The sequence below is a fragment of the Lathyrus oleraceus genome, chromosome 6 (genome assembly GCF_024323335.1).
Source record: "Lathyrus oleraceus cultivar Zhongwan6 chromosome 6, CAAS_Psat_ZW6_1.0, whole genome shotgun sequence".
Lineage (NCBI taxonomy): Eukaryota > Viridiplantae > Streptophyta > Magnoliopsida > Fabales > Fabaceae > Lathyrus > Lathyrus oleraceus.
Window position 1 is genome coordinate 63,061,089 of NC_066584.1, and position 23,542 is coordinate 63,084,630.

Below are 23,542 nucleotides of genomic sequence, written 5' to 3' on the forward strand. Positions count from 1 at the left end.
CCTCAGATCTTATGATTGCTCAAGCTACAAAACAAAAGATGTTAGTGACATATTTTTGTGCTTTAGGTTAGTAAACAAAATAATTAAAGCAATAATATACAATTCAAGCATGCTTGGTGATCTCAAACCAACTCACACAAGTCCCACCCTAGGGTTAAGGAGCCAAGATGCTATGATCCTTGAGGCAAAATGCAATGTGCAATGATATGATGCCATGAGGGATCTTAGGATCAAAGTTAGGGTCTTACATCGTGGTATTAAAAAATCGACATTAAACTTTTATGGAGATGATTATGTACCTATCAAAATTTAATTTCATTTTCATTAAATTGTTTTAGGAGTAAATTGATAACTTTTGTTTTGATAAAGACTTTTTTTTTGAAGTATTATTGTTGATGATGATTGTGTTAACAAACTCGTGTACAAATGTCTTATATATGCCTAATGGTGGTTGTGGGATATTGTTGTTAGTTAATTAACTCTAAGTTGTTTAGGAATTAGTTATAAGGTGGTTAAGACGGTATATGTTGTTACTACTATTTTTATATGTTATTACTACTAGTTTCGTATGTAGTTATTATATTTTTTAAAGGAAAATGATCATATAAGATTGAAACTACAATTGGGCTCTAGGCCCATTGGTACAATTCAGGCGACCCGGTTCAAAGTTTAACCTAGGGGAGGTAAAAACCCTAGATAAGTCGTGAGCGACATTATTTTTCTATCTTCTAGTGTGTCTGAAACAAATGTCTTTGAATTGTCTCTTCATCTTCTTCATCGCATTTACAATAATTTCAGTTTGGTTTCGATTATTGTTTTGGGTGTCACTGATTATATTCATAAGCATTTGGTTGTCTGATTCAAATTCCACCCGCTTCAGTCCGAGCTTGATCACAACTTCCATAACAATTGTTAAGGCTTTTGCTTCCGCTGCTAGAGCGTCGTCATTCCCATGCATCTTCATAGAGCTTTTCATGATTCAAGAACCATCACGGTTGCGGATAACCACTCAAATTCCCCAGGATCCTTCTTCTTTTAGACAAGTATCCGAGTTCCCCTTTGTCCAACCAATTTTAGGAGGTAACCACTTGTTCTATTTCTGTTTGTCATCTTCACTATTTGTTTTGTTCATCCTGATGTTATTTTTGTTGATATGGGTTTTCTCCTCTTCAGAAGCATTGCTCTTGTTGTCTTCATGGGTGAGGTTCATTAGGTAACTCTTGTTTCTTTTTTAATACTATTGTTCATAGGAATATCCTTATGCATGCTTGATTTTTGACCTTCTCTTTTCTTTTACATGTTAACTTTGTTGCCGCTCTTCTGATGTCTGGAGTTATGTTGAGGGGAACTTTTGTTCCTGTTCTTGTGAGGTAGAGAATGAGGCCTAGAGATATTTTTTCTTTTGTTTCGTTTAATCTGGTTCACTTTGTCTTCAACATCAATTATATATTGCTTACCTTTCCCTTTTTTCTTTATACTTAGTTTTAGCATCCATATTTTTTAGAAACTCTGTGATTTTTCATCTTCTATCCTACAAATTGTTCGTAGCAGTGAGAATATCATTAAGCCTATCTATAGGTTGTTTGAAGTCTTGGCCTTTATTCTTCTTGATTGCAATAGGGTTTCATCATCGTTATATGACTTGTTAATCCTGATGTTTTTGTTTCTGATCTTCGTTTTCTTCTCTGTAGTACATTTCTTCTTGTAGTCTTCGTGAGTGAATTTCACCAGGTAACTCTTGTTTAAATTGTTAGCACTATTGATTTTATAAATTTCCTTTTGCATGTGTGAATTATATCCTTGTCTCTTCTTCTACATGTTGACTTTGCCATTGTTCTTATGTTGAATGGTTCTTTGGGTGTGCAGTTTGGACCTAGAAGGATCACTACTAATGTTATCCTTTAATTGGTTCATTTCTTATTTAGCCTTGGGTATATACTGCTTACCTTTCCTTTTGCTTTGTACTTGGTTATAACATCCATATTCTCGAGTATAGCTGTTATTTTCCGTCTTTCTTCACTCAAATTATAAGTAGTGTTAATGATATCATTTATCCTATCCATAAGTTGGACGCAATCTTGACTTTTGCTCTTCTTATTTACAACAAAGTTATCATTATTCATACTTCTTTGGGTGTTTTTATCTTCATATAAGTTTTCTTATTATCCATGCCCTATTTGTTGCCTTTCACTTTTTTATTATTGTTGTTCCTATTCTGATCATAATCGTTGTCCAGTTTCTTTCTAAGTTCCTCCATAATTTTCTGGCCTTTCCTATTCTGGTCATAATCGTTGTCCGATTTGTTTCCAGGTTCCTCCATATTATTCTAGCCTTTCTGATTGTCCCGGGAGTTCGTCGCTTTGAAGTCAATGAAGCTCTTGTTGGCTAACTAGGTAACCTCCATACTTTGAAGGTTAGTTTTCTCAAAGATACTTTTATTTCTAGCCATCTAAATCCCGTCCAGAAGGTTTATGAATTTGTCTAGATTGTCTTCGCCCATCTATATTATGTTATCTATGCACCATTTAGTTAGGTTGGTCTGAATGTTATTGATTTGAATGTATAGTTGTGAGTCAAACCAAACATACCTAGTTTACCAACAATTCATGAAGTAATGATTTGCAGTCTCCACATTTGTATAACATCTAGGACACAAAATGCCATTGGGATTTATTCCCTTATGGGCCAGGTTCTCCTTCACAAGGAGAGCTTTCTTTAGGATTCTCCATAGGAGAAACTGCTTTCTGGGGGTAATATTGCTCCCCCACACATGTTTACAAAGGTTTTTATACTTCATTCTATTGGAGGTTTGCATAACTTGATTTCTGTTCCAGTTCATTATACTATAGCATCATGTATTCACCAATTAATAGCCTTCCTTACTGGCTTTCTAGCTGGGCTATTCCTCTTCATATTGGTTAGTAATGGGGATTGAAGGATTCTAGTCCCGTTCCTAGGGGTGAAGTTATCATTAAGCATGATTTGGTTCTAACAACCTTTTTCCTCATCAATGAGGTTCCTAACTCCAACAACCATTATTTCCAAGGGTTGTTGTGTTAGGATTTTAAACCTACGTTGGTTTGGAATCCAATTGTCTTCCTAAATCTTTATGCTTTTACCATTACCAATGTCCAAACAACTTCCCTATTTAATAACCCAAATGCTTTGATATAGGCTTCTCCAAAGGTAGCTAGTCCTAGTACCCATCTTAGCTTGTAATATGTCTGAATATTTGGCTTTAATAAGCTTGGCCGCCAAAGTGTTTGGCTCAGTATGGTGTCTCCAAACTTGCTTGGCTAGCATGACTTTGTTAAACTCATGCAGAGTTCTAAAACCAAGACCTCCTTCCATTTTAGGTTGATATAGATATTTCCATTTTATCCAATGAATCTTATTTTTACCCTACCAAAATCTGGATGTCATGCTTTCCATATTCTTACAAAACCATTTAGGGATCATGTAATTGATTATAACAGAGGTGTGTATTCCCTGAAAAAGTAGCCCTTCCAACAAAGGAAAGGGTGTTGGCTTTCCATATTTTTAGTTTTTTCCGAATTTCGCCCTGAAGAAAACTAAAGCTTCTATTTTTTGAATGCCCAATCATAGTAGGGAGACTAAATCATGCCTCAATATTGTTGCAAAAAGGATGCTCGGTCTTTTGTGAAATAAGTCTTTGTCTTTTTGGCTTGTGTTCGTGATGAACATCATTTGAGATTTGTGGATATTAATATTCTTTCTAGAGTTGCCTTGATATTTGTTGATCATGTCTAGGAGAGTACTTTCTTCACTCTCTCCAGCTTTGCAGATGATCATGGTTTCATCTCCAAAGAAAAAGTGAGTACCATTAGGAGCTATTTTGGCTATAGTTATGCCTGAAAACTTATTTCCTTGTTGGGCTATTCTAATTAGATTTGAAAGAATATCAGCACGTAAAATAAAAAGATAATGGGATAAGGGGTATCCATATCTTATTCCTATAGTAGTAATAATGTTGTCCGTGGAGGGGGGGGGGGGGGTACCATTTATCAAAATAGAGAACTAGACAGTAGTGATACAGTTAATGATGAGATTAATAATATTGTTAGGAAAACAAAAACCAATTAAGGTTTGTTGAATAAAATTCCAGTCCATTATATCATAGGCTTTCTCTGTGTCCATTTTAATGGCCACAAATCATTTTTTCCTTTATACTTATGAAGGTAGTTGAAAACTTCGTAGGCAACCATAGTGTTATCAATGGAGATTCTCCCATGCATAAAAGCACTCTAGTTCTCACTGATGATGGAGGAGAGAAGGGTTTTAAGTCTATTAGTTATGGTTTTAGTAATGATTTTCATTATGACATTGCACAAGGCTATGAGTATATAGTTAGTAGGTTTCGTAGGATTATTATTCTTGGGGATCAGGATGATAAAAATGTTATTGAAATCCTAAAGGTTTCCCTTGTTATTGAGAATGTTCAAAATAGTATTGGTGATTTCTTATCCCATAATATCGTAGTAATTATGGTAGAAACTAGCAGGGAACCCATCAGAATCAGGGGCAACATTACCCTTAAGGTTCTTCACAGCTAGGTAAATCTCCTCCCGAGTGAAGGTCTTATCAATGGACTTGGCCTGGTCCTTAGTCAGATTTTTATTCAGGTCTTGGAAGCAATCCGGGTGATAGGCTAGGTTTTCAACTCTGAACATATCCCTATAGTACCTTAGCATTACGTATTGGATCTCATCATCTTTATATGTAATGTCCCCATTAATATTTTGTATAACTATGATTTTGTTGTGTTTTCTCCTTTGATTAGCGTTGTGGTGAAAGAAACTGGTGTTTCTACCCCCCCCTTTTGACTCAATTCATCTTGGCTCTTTGAGCCCACCATACCTTATCTTGATGTAAAAGAGTGTCAATTCTATTTCAGATATCCATAATTATTTGGTAGTTTTTTTATTAGGGTTTCTATCCTGAAGATTCCTTATCTTTTTGTTAAGCTTATTTATCTCCTTGATGGGTGAAACAAAGGTCTTATTTCCCCACATCCAAATATAATCCATCATACTCTCAAGCTTCTTAGACATCTTCTAGTGGTGATTCTGTTGCCATCTAGTTTTGATGATGTTGTGTATGTCATGGTTATCCATCCATATATTCTCAAATCTTTTAGGTTTTTCAATATTTTTCCTATTGTTATGATGGACGAGATCTTGCTGAAAAACCAACAGTAAAAGGTTATGGTCAGTTTTAGAATTTGGTAGGTGATTGTTTTGGTAATGTGGAAACATCATAAACCGTCCCACACTAGCTAGAAACATATCCAACATGGATCTGATATATGTCTTTCCTTGATGGTTATTACTCCAGGTCTCCACAGTGGCCTCATAGCCTAAGTCAGTGAGATTGCTTATTGCAAAAGCATAAAAGATAAACTGAATTTGATTTGAGTCAACTGAATTTGATATATGCCTTCTCATTAGTATGGGAAATAATGTTCATATCACAAAAAATAAGCTAATTAGGATGGACATTTATTTGAGCAAGGTTACTAATTAGATTACAAATTAAATTTTTTTGATTAAGTTTTGGATACCCATAAATCCAGTACCTTCCACATAATATTATTCAAATCATCATTATTAGACATAATGTAAAAGTCAATCATATTTCTATTAGAATCAAGAGTGTACATGTTAATATCATGCCCCCACAATAAAGCTTAACCACCAACCTTCCCCTTCCCGTTAACAGAAAAATTAACAGTATGAATGTTGGTTAAGGTACCAACATCCAACATATTCTTATACACTTTATTCATATTAAAACCTTTAGTCTCAGACAAAAAGAGAATATTGGGTAAGTGAATTCTTATCAGATGTTTTAGAGTTCTGCATGCTTGGGGGTTTCCCAGCCCCCTACAATTCCAAGCTAATATCTTCATCCCTCATGGTTGGCCTTATCTTCAAGGCTTGCCATAGTTTGAGAAATCTTCTTTTCTTGTTCTAGTTCATCATTAGTCACATGCTCTAGTTCGAGAAATCTTCTTTTCTTGTTCTAGTTCATCACTGAAGTTGTTGTTGTGTCAGAGTCCTATTGTGTTTCCTCCAATGTTAGAATAACCATTTTTCCATCATGGCCTTTGGGTATGAGGCTGTGAAGGTTAACACTTGGTTTATTAAAAGGGTTTGTGCAAAACCTTTTTTCTGCCTGAGGCATATGCCTCCTTCCGGTTTGATTAGTCTTTAACTAAGGGCCTATGGGGTTTATTTATGATATACCATGGTTGGGTGAAACTTGTCTTTTGTAGTGTTATTCTCTACATCCCATTAGGAGTACAAACATAATAGATGGATTTTTTTCATATCGAAAGTATATCCAAGTGATACCATTATTCTTGCTACCAACATACATGCATTGTTTTATAGGTATTTTTCTGCACAATTAACACAAATCTTTACAATAGTTATTCTGTCAGGCATATCATAGATGCCTACTTCCATAACCTCACCAAGCTGGGCACCGATCTTCTACCCCATTTGGATTGTTTTACCATTAACTACTACAAATAATACATGTCATGTCAAACGCGAAATGAATTTCACCTCGGTTATAATGTCGAGGTAAAGAAGGGTGACATGAAAAGTGGAAACTTCACCCCTTATTTTAAAAATGATTGAAGTGTTAGTTTGAATTGTCATGGGTTCGAACCCCAACAATAACTTTTTTATACTTTCCAAACTAGCACCATATACCTCTCGGTTTAATAACAAAATCAAGAGGAAAGATATATATAGTCAAATGTATAATATAAAAAAAAAGTTACAAAAATAAAATAAATATTCAGTTAAAAGAATATATATATATATATATATATATATATATATATATATATATATATATATATATATATATATATATATATATATATATATATATATATATATATATATATATATATATATATATATATATATATATATATATATATATTATATATAATATTCATTACATTATTTGCATAAAATATTAAAGTAAAAATGTTGTTCTTCACCGTCATTGTTGTTGGTGAAGAACAAATGTTAGATATCTTGGAGAAGAAAAAATGTTTGGGATCCTGGTTTGATTGATCTTGAGGAATATCAAATGTATAATATAAAACAAAAAAAAGTTACAAAAATAAAATAAATATTCAGTTAAGAGAATATGTTAGAACACAAACCTTTTAACCATTTTTTTGTACTTGCAATCCATCACATAAATCTTTGGCAAAGTAAATAGACTCTCACCAACCACATATGAAACTACACCTAATTTTTTATGCTCTTACAATCTATAACATTGACAATTTTACTTTGTAAAATCTCACGGTGCTATGATTAAACATAGAGGGTTTCACAACAACGTTTGAGTTTCTTGTGGATTCAATAACATCAAATTTTAAAATTCAGAATGCTTTTATAATGAAGGTTTTAAGTTTCACGAGAATCACTAATGACAGTGTCTTAAGCGTTGATACTCATTAAATGGACGACAAAGATTTGTTTAAGGACGGTGAATAAACTGAATAAACACGCTTATATTTGACCTCGTTTATTACTCAATACCGAGGTAAAATATGTTTCTTTGTAAATAAAAAAAACAATAAAATATGTTTCAACCCAAGCGCCACATACCTCTCAATTTTTGTTAAAAACCGATGGAACAAATCTTTTTTAATATACAAAATATTAAAATAAATTGTTTAAACAAGTCAAGAGTTTAACAATGGATTCTTGGAGAACAACATATCTTTTCAAATTTCTTGCAATCCATCCCAGAGAGATTTCATTATCTTGAGCAAATATTTTCATGGCAAATGCTTTCACATGAAAGAGAAAAAATATTTTTTTTGATTGACAACATACGAATGTTATTACAAAAATATAACAACAACATCAACATTATTATGTGAGATAGATTGCAAGAGAAGAAAAAATATTCTGTTCAATATTGAAGAACATTGATAATATATGGTTTTTCCCCTCGGTTATATGAAAAACAGAGATAATATGTGGTTTTTATATTAAAAATAAAAATAAAACATCTAACCTTAGAATCAAATGACTAGAATAGTAATGATCATCCCTATTCAAAACATAACGTATCTTTTGGATTTTCAAGGAGGCGTTTGAGCTTCTCTGATTGTTTCACCCCCTCTTTTCCAATTTATTTATTCACGTCTCATTTCATTTCCATTTCTTTGTGTCTTCAAATCTAGTTTAAAAATATTTTCTTTTTATTCAAAAAATGTCTACAAAAACCTTCAACGGAGATGAAAATCTTTTGTTCGTTATCAATGAAAAGTTTGTTGATTTCGATGAGTTGAAAGACAAAGATTTTGATCTAATAAAAACTATTTCCAAACAAAAGTTGAAAGGTTACTTTGACATGCTTCATGGACCCATCTACACTAATCTCTTAATAAAGTGTTGAAAAGTATATCTTCGGCAAATATTTTTATATCGTATCCACAGAGATTGGGTAATATTACCGCCGTTCTATAATTCAAATGTTATAAGTTTAGAAAGTAACAGGGTTGTTTTGTTTGGAAAACTATTTTGTGAGTGAATGTTAACAAAAACTATGAAATGGTTTTAGTCAAATATAAAAGCTTGGCAAGATTGGAGTTCACTATTTCAAATGTTTATGATTCCTTATGATAAATAAATAGATTCAAGATTATTGATGATGTTCAAGTATCCTCTCAAAGTCATTTATGTCTAAATGATATCGTGATAATCACTATATTGATCCTTAGACGATCTCTCCACCTAACTATCAATATAGCAATCTTTAATGTTTAATACCAAAGAAGAGTAATGAATAAATCTATCTCTACAACTTATTCACTACTTGAAAATCTGTTTTATGTCTAAACTCAAGTAATCTCTCTCGACAACTACCCAAATCTGGTTTTCAAAGTAAAGCAAAAACAGTATTCAATACATCAACAATCTTTATCAAATATATAAATCAAAGTGAATACATAAACAGATGAGAATAGCTACTACCTCCAATCTTGACAAAAGGGAGTTTAGCTCCTCATCACCATTGTTACAAAGCAGAATGTTAAAGAAGAGAAAACTCTGTTTTCTCCCTTACAAAATATCTGAATGTGTGAATTATAATGAATGCCCCAAGAATAATGTATTTTTCTTTACAAAAAGGGTTGACATTTCCCTAATTGGTAATTCTCATCCAAAGCAGAAAAGCTATTCCAAGGCAGACACCAAAATGGCAACAACAGCTGGCCTTCAAAACAACACTTTTGACCCAAAAATCAGTTTGCTGGATTCGCAGGGTTCGCGGGGCGAACTATGTTCGCGGCGCGAACTGACACTGTCATTCAGTTCGCGGGGCGAACTTTGTTCGCGGGGCGAACTGAAGCTGCCTCAGTTTCCTTGCTTTGCAAGCTTCATCCAAAATCTTCCATATTATGATGCTGCAATCCAAAGCTTTCTCATCCAAAAATTCTACAAAACTAACAAATATGTGAAATAACTATTCAAAACAAAATAAATTAAACCTAATTGCATTTATACAAAATAGTGAGAATAAAAGTGTGTAATTAAATCAAAACTTGGTAAAAGGGACCAATAAAATGATATAAAAAGTAGTACTAATTGGTCCCGAACAACTCTCCCCAACTTAGCATTTTGTTTGTCCCTAAACAAAAGTTTCCACCCTCACAACCAAGACAATAACACAAAAGATTGGAACAAGGATTTACCAAGGACATTCAAATGGTTCAAAAGTGTTTGGCAATTTTTCTCAGTCCACCTATCTTAATTCTAGACAAAACATGAATAAGGAAAATGGTTGAGTGCAAAAATCATTCCAATGGAATTCAAAACCATATATGTCAAAATTGAATCAAACTTACACACACATCATAATAATGATGAATAACATGAAGGGTTACTTTCACTCATCCAAGCAATTAAATCAACAACAACTCAAATCAAGCGGTTATCACAACAAATACCAAATCATGTGAAAAATGAGAATCAAGAGGTCTTTCAAAGGTTGTAATGTGGCCTAGGTTACAAGAAAGGATATGATTAAGAGACTTTACAAAGTTGCATATCCTAAGGGAGCATTCCCAAACATTCAACTCTACACAATTTCCTTTTCCTTGGTCCCTATCTTTTTCTTTTTCTTTTTCTTTTCAACTCCACACAACCATGAGCATTTTCTTTGCTTTTCTTTTTCTAATCTTTTTTTTTATGCTCTATGGTTTCAAGGGTATTTTCTTTTTCTTTTTTCTTTTCAAATTTTCACCCTTTCATAAAAATTCACTTTTCCAAGTTTCTAATCAACTTTTCACTTTACTCTCCCCAACTTTAGCTTCCAAAACCGAATCTATTCAATAATGCTCCTACTTAGACATAAGCAAAAGGCAAAATTTTCAACAACTCGATTTAAGGTTTAAATTGACACGAAAGAAATTAGGATTCATTTATTCCACAATTTTCAATTGATTTTTTTAATGATCAACAAAATGAATCCTAAATTAAGCTCAAAGGGGTTTAACTAAGGATTATTCCTCACAAGGTTAGTTGATTCAAACCTTTTGGTCAAGTGGTTTTTCTCACAACAATGTCTCTATCATTTTCAAAAATTTTACACACAAAAATAGATTGATGCATGATTTAGCATGATAAGAATGAGTTAAAATAATGCTCGGTTTCCCGCTTTTTAGTGTACAATGGAAAGCTTCCTCACAAATGGTTAAGTCCTATTTTGATTCAAAGATGACATACATTTCAATGAGTTTATGATATGAAATTTGCACAAACCATCAAACTACTCATGTTAAGTCTAGAAAGCGATAAAGTGTACCTTGACATACCGACACTACTTCTTATCATCACCACTCGAAGTGTCCTATGCTTCTTTCTTTGCGATCATTTCTCGGTTGCTTTAAGCTTGACTTAAGAGTAAGAACAATTTAACAGAAATGTTGGTAAACCAAGTTGATTAAAAACACACTTAAATCTCAAATAGTATTCATGCAATTTTGCTTCCATCTCTTCTCCTTCATTTTGGGTCGAAACTTTGTAGACTCCGATAAGAGATTTCTCTGATGGGTTAGAAACATGAGCCTGGTTTGCGATCTCCACTGGTTCCTCCTTGGTGGCATCGATTGGGAACGACTCACACTTACCATTGAAATGCCTTTTGGCTTCAAAAAGATTGAAGGCTACCTCTTCATCTTGCACCCTCACTTTCATTAGCCCATCATCTATGTCAATCATCATCCGAGCAGTTTTCATAAAAGGTCTTCCAAGAATTAGGGGTACATCACGGTCCTCATCCATCTCTACTATTACAAAATCCACCGGAAACAAAAATTTGTCCACTTTCACAAGCATGTCTTGAGCGATTCCGTATGGTGAGGTGGTAGACTTGTCGGCTAGTTGTAGAGTCATTCTCGTCGATTTAATCTCAACATTCCCCAATCTTTTTACAATGGAGAGGGGGATTAAATTTATACTAGAGCCCAAGTCAATCAAACCATTTCCAACGTATGTGCTTCCAATGGTTACCGATAGAACAACCCGGCCCGGATCAGACTCCTTCCTTGGGAGAGTCTTTTGGATGATGGCGCTACACCGTGCATCAAGCAATATGGTCTCATCTTCCACGTGTCGCCTTTTCTTGGTAAGAATGTCCTTCATGAATTTAGCATACCGCGGCATTTGTTCTAATGCATCAGCAAATGGAATGTTGATTTGGAGTTGCTTGAAGATGTCCATGAACCGTGCATAATGCCTAGCATTATCCTTCTTTGATGGTGCGTGCGGATATGGTAAATGTTGAACTGGACTGACCTTCACTCCTTTCTCTCCTTTCTTCTTCTTCCTTGGTTCGACTTCCTTATTCATTTCCGCTTCACACTGCTGCTCTTCCATCAATTGCTGGTTCTGCTGTTTTCGCGGCGCGAAGGGAGATCGCGGCGCGAACTGAGCAGTTTCTGCCACTTTCTTCTTTCCACAAGCCACATACTCATTTTCCAGCATAGCATCCATATCATTATCTATTGTAATTTCCTCACTTTTTTCACCTGTCAACTCTCTACCACTTCTAGTAAATATTGCTTTACAGTGCTCCTTTGGATTGGGTTGAGTGTTAGCGGAGAAAGAAGATCCTGCGTTTTGTTCCGACAGTTGCTTTGCAAGTTGGCCTATTTGAGTTTCCAGATTTTTAATTGCTGCTTCGTTACTCTTCTGATTTGCCATGGAAGCTTGCATGAATTGTTGAAGAGTATCCTCTAGCTTGGAACTTCCTCCTTGCGACTGCTGTCCTTGAGAATTTGGATGTTGGTAAGGACTTTGCTGCTGAAAATTTTGATTGTTGAACCTTGATGGTTGATAACCTTGATTGTTCCTTTGATAGCCTTGATTTTGATTGTTCACATAGCTTACTTCTTCCAGTGGAGGACAAAAACCAGTAGGGTGATCCCCTTGACATAATTCGCAACATGCTACTTGATGTCGAACTTGAGAAGCTTGAATTTCCTTCATTTGCTGTGGAAGCTTGGCCATTTGTTGAGTAAGCAACTCCACTTGTTGAGAGAGTAGCTTGTTTTGAGCAAGAATGGCGTCATTGGTATTTAACTCAAGAACTCCCGGTTTACGTTGTGAAGGACTACGATCATGTTGACTTTGACGATCATTGAGTGCCATCCGGTCAATAATGACTTTAGCTTCTTCCGCATTCTTTGACATAAGAGAGCCACCCGCGGTAGCATCCAAAAGTGTTCTGTGAGTTGATTGGAGCCCATTTAGAAAAATATGGATTTGAGTGAGCTCATCAAAACCATGACTCTTGCATTTTCTCAACATTGACTTGAATCTTTCCCAAGCCTCATTTAAAGACTCGTTGCTTCCTTGAGTGAATACTGCAATAGCCGTTTTGGCTTCCATGAATCGGGATTGAGGGAAATATCTTTCTAAGAACTTTTCTTCTAACAAATTCCAATCCGTCATCACTCTTGATTCTTGATCAAGGTACCACTCTTTTGCCTTTCCCACTAAGGAGTGTGGGAACATCCTCTTGAATAATGTTTCTTCACCCGCTTCATCAATTCCCGTAGAACCCGCAATCTCATAGAATTTGATGAGATGGGTATACGGATCTTCATGGTCCATTCCGGTGAATGGATTTGCATAGAGAAGTTGGAGGATTCCGGTCTTCATCTCCGTATTTCTTCCTCCACGGGCAAATTGAGCATTTCTTCTTGGACTATTAGCGGACATTTCGGTACGATTATCCTCCGCCATGTTTCCTTCACAAGCCTCTACAACCACTTCTTCGATTGAAACAAGTGCGGAAGTAGATGCTTCTTCTCTCCGGTTTCTCTCTTCGGCTAGTTTCCTTCTTCTTCGTGTTTTGCTATTGAGCTTCCGAAGTGTTCTTTCAATTTCAGGATCGAATAGAAGTTGCTCCTCGGTTGCTTTTCCTCGCATGCACTAGAATCTACAAAACTAACAAACCAAGTGAAATAAAAGAGGGATAGCAGTAAAAGTAACAAAACTTAAAACAATGAATTATTGCAATGCTTGTAATATCGAACACCAATCCCCGGCAACGGCGCCAATTTGTTGAAAAGTATATCTTCGGCAAATATTTTTATATCGTATCCACAGAGATTGGGTAATATTACCGCCGTTCTATAATTCAAATGTTATAAGTTTAGAAAGTAACAGGGTTGTTTTGTTTGGAAAACTATTTTGTGAGTGAATGTTAACAAAAACTATGAAATGGTTTTAGTCAAATATAAAAGCTTGGCAAGATTGGAGTTCACTATTTCAAATGTTTATGATTCCTTATGATAAATAAATAGATTCAAGATTATTGATGATGTTCAAGTATCCTCTCAAAGTCATTTATGTCTAAATGATATCGTGATAATCACTATATTGATCCTTAGACGATCTCTCCACCTAACTATCAATATAGCAGTCTTTAATGTTTAATACCAAAGAAGAGTAATGAATAAATCTATCTCTACAACTTATTCACTACTTGAAAATCTGTTTTATGTCTAAACTCAAGTAATCTCTCTCGACAACTACCCAAATCTGGTTTTCAAAGTAAAGCAAAAACAGTATTCAATACATCAACAATCTTTATCAAATATATAAATCAAAGTGAATACATAAACAGATGAGAATAGCTACTACCTCCAATCTTGACAAAAGGGAGTTTAGCTCCTCATCACCATTGTTACAAAGCAGAATGTTAAAGAAGAGAAAACTCTGTTTTCTCCCTTACAAAATATCTGAATGTGTGAATTATAATGAATGCCCCAAGAATAATGTATTTTTCTTTACAAAAAGGGTTGACATTTCCCTAATTGGTAATTCTCATCCAAAGCAGAAAAGCTATTCCAAGGCAGACACCAAAATGGCAACAACAGCTGGCCTTCAAAACAGCACTTTTGACCCAAAAATCAGTTTGCTGGATTCGCAGGGTTCGCGGGGCGAACTATGTTCGCGGCGCGAACTGACACTGTCATTCAGTTCGCGGGGCGAACTTTGTTCGCGGGGCGAACTTTGTTCGCGGGGCGAACTTTGTTCGCGGGGCGAACTGAAGCTGCCTCAGTTTCCTTGCTTTGCAAGCTTCATCCAAAATCTTCCATATTATGATGCTGCAATCCAAAGCTTTCTCATCCAAAAATTCTACAAAACTAACAAATATGTGAAATAACTATTCAAAACAAAATAAATTAAACCTAATTGCATTTATACAAAATAGTGAGAATAAAAGTGTGTAATTACATCAAAACTTGGTAAAAGGGACCAATAAAATGATATAAAAAGTAGTACTAATTGGTCCCTAACATAAAGTCCTGGTTAAATGCCTCCATAGGTAATCTGGTCAGATAATACAGTCCAATGTATTTGGATTTCATATCACCATTACTCTATCACTTATTTCCTAGACAATAAAGTGTGAAGAGAAAGGTGGTTATGTTGAACATTATAAATTCAACAATGTCTTATCAACTCACCTTCACCTAATTTATGTTAACTACAATAAGCTCACCAGTCTTGCTATTCTCATCCCAATTGCAAAAGTTTGACATTAACTTCTAATGTCAAATCTCCGTCCAAGAGAGAAACAACTAGGCGCTTATTTCCGATGACAAACATATTTTGTAATTCCTTATCCACAACGTCAAAATTAATCTTCCTCATACTATTTTTAACTTCTTAATGGAAATGGTTGTGACCTCTCGCAAGGAAATGACTTTCCTCATACCATATGGAAGAGTTCTTCTTGAACTTTTCTCTCAGTTAGGGATAGTTAAAACGATAAAAAAAGCAGGATTAAATGTTGAAGTTGAGTGGAGTCAAAAGTTTGAATATGTGGAATAATTATTTGTTGTCCTGTTTTTTTTGTAATATGTAATTGATTATCAATGAAAATTTTCCTTTCCTTTTCAATCGTATTATCGCCTAGCTAGTAACTTTTATGATAACAAGGATTTTAAGTTTTACTAATTAACTTATAAAAAAATGAAGAAAACAAAACTTAACAAAGAAAAAATGGAATCAGGAAATACACCAAGTGAGAAATACTAATTAAACCATTAGAAAAACATAAAAATGAAGTAACTGGGATTCGAAGTGACCTCCATAATATTTAAACTCCCTCGGATTTCATGAAAACTGAGGTAATAAGTTATATTAAAAATAAAATAGCACTCTCTTATAGATATATTCCCCCCGTTTTATAGAAAACTGAGGTAATGGGTTGTTAGCTTGAAGCTACCAGGAACTATACTCTCGGTTTTTAGCATGTTCGAGGTGAAAACTTCGTCATAAAAAATATTATTTGTAGTAGTGATTAATAGGGATCCCCCATAACTTGATCCAAATGGGTGCTTTAGAGAACTCAAGAGTGTTGATCGTCGCCCTTCCATTCCATTTTTGTAGAATTACCCAGGCATTTATGAACATCCATGAGCTAGCTTTCAGGATGGGTTTATGATCTTCCACTTTATCCATAACGATGTTGAATAGGACTATATCTAGTTCTTTAACAGGTAGATTTTTTGGATTGCACCAAATGTTATCTAAGGCCGATTGCATCGAGCATTTGTGGATGGATTTTATTGGTACTTGTTTTCCCAACAGGCTGATTCTAGGAGAATCTGTCTGTTCTTGGATTTCTTCATCATCATTGAGAAGGAATTTAGGTTCTTGAGTATGTTTATGGTGATCTTTCATATATGATGGGGTTTTAGGGTTACCTTGAATTTCACAGTCTTCTAAAGGGATAACCATGTGAGGCAGTTTCCGTCCAAGTGTAGAGATAGTTTTTACATTCTGATGTTGGACATCTTTTTAAGAGATTCCTTGGGTGAGATCTTGATTTTAGTGCTGATTATTGCTATTTTGATTTCCAGGTTTGACATGCACCGTTTTTTAGTTGCTCTCTGAACTTGTGCCTATGTACTCCATAAAGAAGGCATTAACTAAACCGATTAGGGGACATAGAAAAGAGAAAAGGACCTATCAAAATTCCAACGAGATGGGAAAAAGAAAGTGTGAAACAAAAAACAGGGAAAAGAAAGAACACAAAGAAAGAAGACCAAAAAACAAAGAAAAAAATATAAAGATAATGATAAGGGAACACATAATAACCAACAGAAAGAAGGAATCACAAAAACACAGGAAAAACACAACAACACCTACATAGGGGGACACACACAAGATGGGAGGAGATTTGTGGTTATTGTTGGTATAAGCTCTATAGACCAATAACTTTATTAGAATTAGGTACTTGTATCAAATTATCTATTAATAATAATAATAAGACATTTATTTGTTATGTTTGTTTTTCTAAAATAATAAAGTCCCTAGAATAGGTAGTCCGTTTAATGAAACATTAAATGTGACTTAATCATGAGATTCCATTAAACATAAGGATACTATTCTTAAAATATCTATAGTAGAGCTTTATTGTGAAATGAGATGATATTAAAGCATTGAGACTATTATATAGATAGACTGATGATCACATCTCAAGAGTCATGGATAAAGAGTTATCAAATCTTCACATAAATATAAATAAGGGTGGGAAGAAGTCAGTTCGAGCTGAGCTTTACTTAAATAAATTAGGCATAATGAAAAAAAGTAAGGCCTAATCCTGACCTATTACCTGTCAAAGGATTTATTTTGAATATGAATTGACCTTTTTTAAAGCTTACTTGACCTTTTTAAAAACTTACTTGACCTATTAGTCTGTTTAAAAGCCTACTTTTTAGATTCTGTAAATCCAATTTTTTTATGTTAATAAAGTTTTTTAGAGCCTCTACATCTTTTTTCCCACTTTTTGCATCATACTAAATGTAAATCAACAATTCACTTTCAAATTTATTATATATATATATATATATATATATATTATATATATATATATATATATATATATATATATATATATATATATATATATATATATATATATATATATATATATATATTGATAGGATTTTTTTTAAATATTCATCTTTTTTTTTCTTATTTTGAATATTGTTATTTTTAAATCATCAAACATGATTGTTTCTAATTTTCATATCTTTCAAGATTTTACAAAAATTAATTATATACACTTAGTTAAAAAGATTAATATTTCTTCTTCTATCGAATACTATTGTTTTTAAATCATCAAGAATGATTGTTTATAATTTTTATATATCTTTCAAGATTTTGCAAAAATTAACTATGTACACTTAGTTTATAAGCTAATATAATATATAAGATTACACATAAATAGGATGACTTGAAAGGCCTAATATGCTTTTCTATAAGCCTTAACTCCACCTATTTAAATTAATTGACATTTTAAAATTTCTGAGCTTGAACTTTTTTTATCAAACAAGATTGGTCAAACCGAGCTTTAAGTAGGTCGGGTCACAAGGCTTTGGCGGGTGGCTTGCTGACCTATTCTCACCTCTTGGTATAATAGTGTATACCACCATTCGACCTAAAAGTTACTTTGAAGGAGATAATAGTGTATACCACCATTCGACCTAAAACCACTATAAACCATAAATATGGAGTTGATTATTTTATTGCTAATCAAACATTGCCCATAACATAATGACCATAAAGATAGTTGATGGATACTCCACAAATCATGTTGAGGGACATGAGTGACCTAGATAGAATTTAACCATCCTGCATAATAAGATATATGTCTAAGGGCCTAATATTGAACTAGACAAGGGCGACAAGGTCTATGCCTTGTAATCAATATAGACATGAGAGGAAAGAGTAATTATACATATAAGCATTATCACAAATATTTTGTTAAATCACATGACATTTTTGTGACTTAGGTAGCAGTGATGTGTTTCTATATACCGCTCACTGTTTATTATATTAACTGTGTAATTTGATAGAATTATCAACATCACAAGAACCTATAGGGCCACACATATAAGGATAGTTTGAAGGGAGAAAACAAATAAGTGAATCTTGTGTTCTAATGCACTATCGTTAATTAGAGAAATATGGTACACCGAAGGTACGGTGTACTTAAGTGTAATATGGATCACTGTAAGGTATGATGTACTTAATTAAAATACAAAACACCATAAGATGCGATGCACTTAAGTGAAATAAAATAAATTGTAAGGTATAATGTGCTTTGTGGGCTTGTTCGACCTGTAACCCACACAACCGATTATATAAATAGAACCCTTGTACTAAAGTATTTCATGCTTGACCAAATTCATTTTGGGAAACACTCGGTACACACATGCACACAGACACACACACACACATACACACAAACATACACACACTATCTCTCTCTCTCTCTTTCTCTCTCTCTCTCTCTCTCTCACATACACACAAACATACACACACACATACATACACTCACTCACTCACACACACACACACACACACACACACACACACACAGTCTTCATCCATAACCACTATCACTAAGATTGAAGGCACTCTGTTCATGTGGACTGAGTAAAGGCGTTGTTCTTTATTCAACGTTCTTGATCGTGACTACCACAAGAGGTAGATATTCTATCATTGATCATGTAAATTTTTAAGGATATTCTAAGAGAAATTCTTGTTTTTCTCTATGTTTAGTATCGTGATTTCCCTTCAGTGGCATCAGAGCCACTTATGAAACCATAAACAAGTTAACTATTTATTTTCTCTATTTTATATCTTAATTCGATTAAAACTTACATAATGAATTAAACAATAATAGAGAAATTAAATATTAACATAAAGTTTTGTATAATTTAGATGTCTGATGTTGACTGCTTTAGAATCCAAAGTTTGTATGGTGAGGAGGTGATACTTCGATCATCCATAAGTGATTCAAATATGATTGATCGATTTATGTATGATACAAATAATTCTGGCGTGAAATCAGATGATATACTATTTTATTTATTCCATTCAATTCGTGTAATGATTGTTATTCATTTGAATGATTAAGGTTTATTTTGCTTCGAAATCTGAAATTTGTATGGTGAAGTAATAGAATTTCGATCAATCATATTGAATAGTCGATCATTATGCTTTTATGGTATGAACATGTTGCGTTAGGGTTTATGACAACGTAAGGGTTATGTTGTCATGAGTTATATGAAAAGGTTTGTGAGAATGCAAGAGTCGTGCTTGTAGGGTTCTCCGATTCAAAGTGAATTGTTCATTAAAATTTTGCGTCGGGGCGCTTCCCTTTATAACGTCAAGACTCCACTTGGGTATATTTTGATGAAGACAAATATAGTGAAGAAGATAAAATATTACATCATGATCAAGTCAACAATGAAGACTTTAAAATTAGCTTTGGACTAAGTAAAGATTTCATGAATCAAGCTTAAGATTAACATCCAAGGTATATGAAATTTAATTCATATACACATATTAAGTGCTCAAGATCATTTATAATTTTGAATCATTCATATATTTGATTTTCACTATGAAACATGTCATAATTAGCTTTAATACAATCTATTGACATATGGGAACCAATAGATTGTCTCATGGACATGTTGTCATAACTTAGAATTTTAATTTTTTTGCATTTTTCAAAAGAAACAATCGATTGACTCTAAGCCATAATCAAAGGTTCCTATCTTCCTGTTTTAGAAAATTTGGTTTTTTTTAAAGGACCAATCTATTGATACTATGGACCAATCGATTGTCCTAAGCAAAATTCAATTTTTTTAACATTAAAACTTTAGAACCAATCAATTGACATCAAGGACCAATAAATTGTTTCAAACTCACTATTTTAGAAAAATCAGTTTTCTTCAATGGACCAATAAATTATTGCCTTGAACTAATAGATTGATTCAAACTCACAATTTTAGAAAAAAAATATTTTTTCTGTTAAACCAATCGATTGTTGCATTGAACCAATCACTTGACTTGTCTTAAATTTCTAAGTTATAACGTTGCATAAATGGACCAATAGGTTGACATTAAGGACCAATATATTGGTTCCTGAAGCATTTTAGTTTTTTCTGAAACATTCCCATATTGTGTCTCTTCGTGGTAACTTTTCCCAAACCCGTGCAAATATTTTTCTGATGAAATTTCAAACATTACCATGATAGATCGATGGATGCTTGTGTCATGTAAATAGGAATCAATTTTTCAGATTTCAAACTCACCTATTTCAATATTCAAAAACACTCTACATTATTTATTTCATACTTTTAATCAAATACTTTTTGCATATCATTTTCATATCATATCACAAATATCTTAAGCGCATAAGAGTGTAGAATATTTAAATTTTCATATACTTGAAAGATAAGGAGTATTTGTTTTATTAGAAGTTTTTCAGAATTAGCCATACTCAATTCTATTCCAAAATTCACTTGTAACTCATATCAAATTATTGTAACTTTACTCCAAAATTGTTGGATCAAGGTTGTTGAAGAGGAAGTATGTTTTCTTTCTCTAAATTTGTAAAATCACAAGGTGGGGGGAGAGGGGGGGGGGGGCTTGGTGATTGATAGGTATAAAGTTTAAGAGAATTAAGGTGATTCAACTATACTAGTTTCTATCACAGTAAAATATCTCACGGGGTGTGAGGGGACTAGACGTATCCTTGATTAGAAAAGGGAACTAGTATGTATCTTAGTGTCTTTTATTTTTCTGCATTTTACCGTTCATAATGTTTTTGAAAAAATAAGAACACATTGCCATCACACTTAATGCGTTAAAATTGCAAAACACCTATTAATCTAATTCACCCCCTCTTAGATTACATTTTGTACTTATATTTGGTATCAGAGCAAGTTATATGTAACTTATTCCTAAAGATCCAAAAATGGCTTCTGCAAATCTGATTTTAAGAGACGGTGGTAGCAACAACAAGCCTCTATTGTTTTATGTAGAATACTTTGATTCTTAGAAAATACGTATGAAGGCACATCTCGAAGCACAAGGAAAATAAGTTTAGGATGCTATAGAGAATGGTCCATTTGTTCCCACAAGTATTGTCAATGGCGTTGGTACATCTAAAATAAAAATCTCATGGGATGAAGATGATTAGAAAAAGGTCCTCCATAACAAGAAAGAAATCAACTTACTTCAAGTGACACTAATAGTGGATGGATTTTTTTGTGTTTCTCAATGCACAACGGAAAAAGAAATTTGGGATACGTTAGTGGTCACTCATGAAGGAACCACTGAAGTAAAAAGATCAAGATTGAACACATTATATCAAGAGTCTGAATTGTTCAGAATGCAGCCCAGAGAATCAATCACTGACATACAGAAAATATTTGTGTACTTGAAAAATTACTCGATCGCTCTTGGTAGGAATTTTTCTAACGATGAACTTAATGTTAAAGTGCTTATATCTTTGGGCAGAGAATGGCAACTAAAAGTGACAACAATATCTTAAAAGAAGAGTCTATCCAATATGTCATCCGTAACATTGTTTGGAAAACTTCAAGAACATGAGGTTGAACTTGGAAAACTAGAAAATCATGAGAAAAAGAAAAGAAATCCAAAGGTATTGCTTTAAAAGTTGATTTAATAGAAGAATTGGAAGAAGATGTTCCAAATGAAGATTATAACTTCATGCTTCTTGTAAAAAGTTTAGGTAAGTTTTTCAATAATAATAAAACCTTAAACTTTGCAAAAAGAAAGAAATTTTCTTGGAAGAAAGTCAACACAAAATTAGACTTACTTTGAATGTGGGAAACAAGGACACATGAAGATGGATTATCCAAAACTTTCCAAGAAAAATGGTCATAAAGGAAGAAAGGAATCAAAGTCCCCAAACGACCTATATTGCATTGGATGATAATGAAGTAAGTTCATCATCCGATTCATAAAAGCGAAGAAAACGTTAATATTTCATTGATGACATCACACCATTCCAATGATGAAGAAGATGAGGTTAGTAACTGTCAGTTCCGTGTTTTTATGATTGGCAACAATTTTGTTAAAACTTGTATCACATCAAGATGTTGAGCAAGATGTCGTGACATGTTGATCAGACATCTTTGCATGCTTTGTTTTACTTCTTGGAAGACTTATTTTATTATGAGATATCTGAAGATTCTTTGAATATTTAGCTATCATATTTGATTGTCCAAGAAAGTTTATTTTAGGAACTCTTGTTTTGTTTCCAGCTATGCACTTGTTTCATAAAAAGGGATGTTGAGACATTTTAAGGAAACATTAGATAAGATTTGATTTTATTCTGCAGAAGATTGTGCAGAATGGATGTCGAAACATTTTATTTGATTCTGTAGATAGATGTCAAAACATTTAAGGAGACATCATATTTGATTTGATCAGATTTGATTTGATTTGAATTGTTTCGGGTATGCTGATATTTTATGCCTATGCCCATGCTTACCAAAGGCTATTTAAAGAGGACGTTACTAAACCTAATAAACAGAAGAGAGAGTTATGCTGGAAATTGTTATTGTTAGGGTTTAGTTGTCGTTGTTATTCATGATCCATTGTAGTATCTCTTTGATACTTGAATTGGACTGAGTTTATTGAGTCGTAATTGTGAATCACTCATGATCTTTTAAGCAATAGTGTATTTTGTTTCATTGGAAGCGTGTCTTATGTTCTTTGATTGGTTTTTAGTTGTTATCACTATTGTGTGATTGAAGGGAAGTGAGAAGGGTCTCATATCTAGGAGAGTCTTAGATAGAAATTCCACGAGTAGTGATTAGGTAAGAAGTTTGTAAAACCAGAGGTTGTTTAGAAATTCAAACTAATATTGTCATAGTGGATTTCCTTCATGGCTTGGATGCCCCCAAGTGTAGGTGACGTTGCACCGAATTGGGTTAACAACTGGCCTATGTTATTTTCTTTCTGCTTTTTATACTGTTATTATTTCTGGTGTGACATGTCCTGAAGCTGGTGTCGTGACATCGTATACAATATCTATTATCTGCATAATTGTTTATGGTGTGGCATGTCTTGATCCTGGTGTCGTGACATCGTATACCACATATGTTATCTGCATAATTGTTTTT

At 33.5% G+C, this 23,542-nt stretch overlaps 1 protein-coding gene across 4 annotated transcripts; it reads left to right on the plus strand.

Annotated features, from left to right (window-relative positions):
• The first annotated feature begins 714 nt into the window (after positions 1–714).
• LOC127091667 (uncharacterized) lies at positions 715–17,396 on the plus strand. 4 transcript variants are annotated; one of them, XR_007791966.1, is made up of 6 exons: positions 715–1,080; positions 1,174–1,370; positions 1,692–1,731; positions 1,867–1,931; positions 2,311–2,413; positions 16,448–17,396. XR_007791966.1 is itself a non-coding variant. In XM_051030353.1 (5 exons), exons 1-4 carry the CDS (start codon positions 747–749, stop codon positions 2,362–2,364), a joined length of 468 nt encoding a protein of 155 aa, XP_050886310.1. In that variant the 5' UTR covers positions 715–746; the 3' UTR covers positions 2,365–2,413; positions 16,448–17,396. The 4 variants fall into 4 exon arrangements, 1 of the variants encoding a protein (XP_050886310.1); XR_007791967.1 differs by having other exon boundaries at positions 1,174–1,213; XR_007791965.1 differs by lacking the exon at positions 1,867–1,931.
• The last annotated feature ends 6,146 nt before the right edge of the window (positions 17,397–23,542 follow it).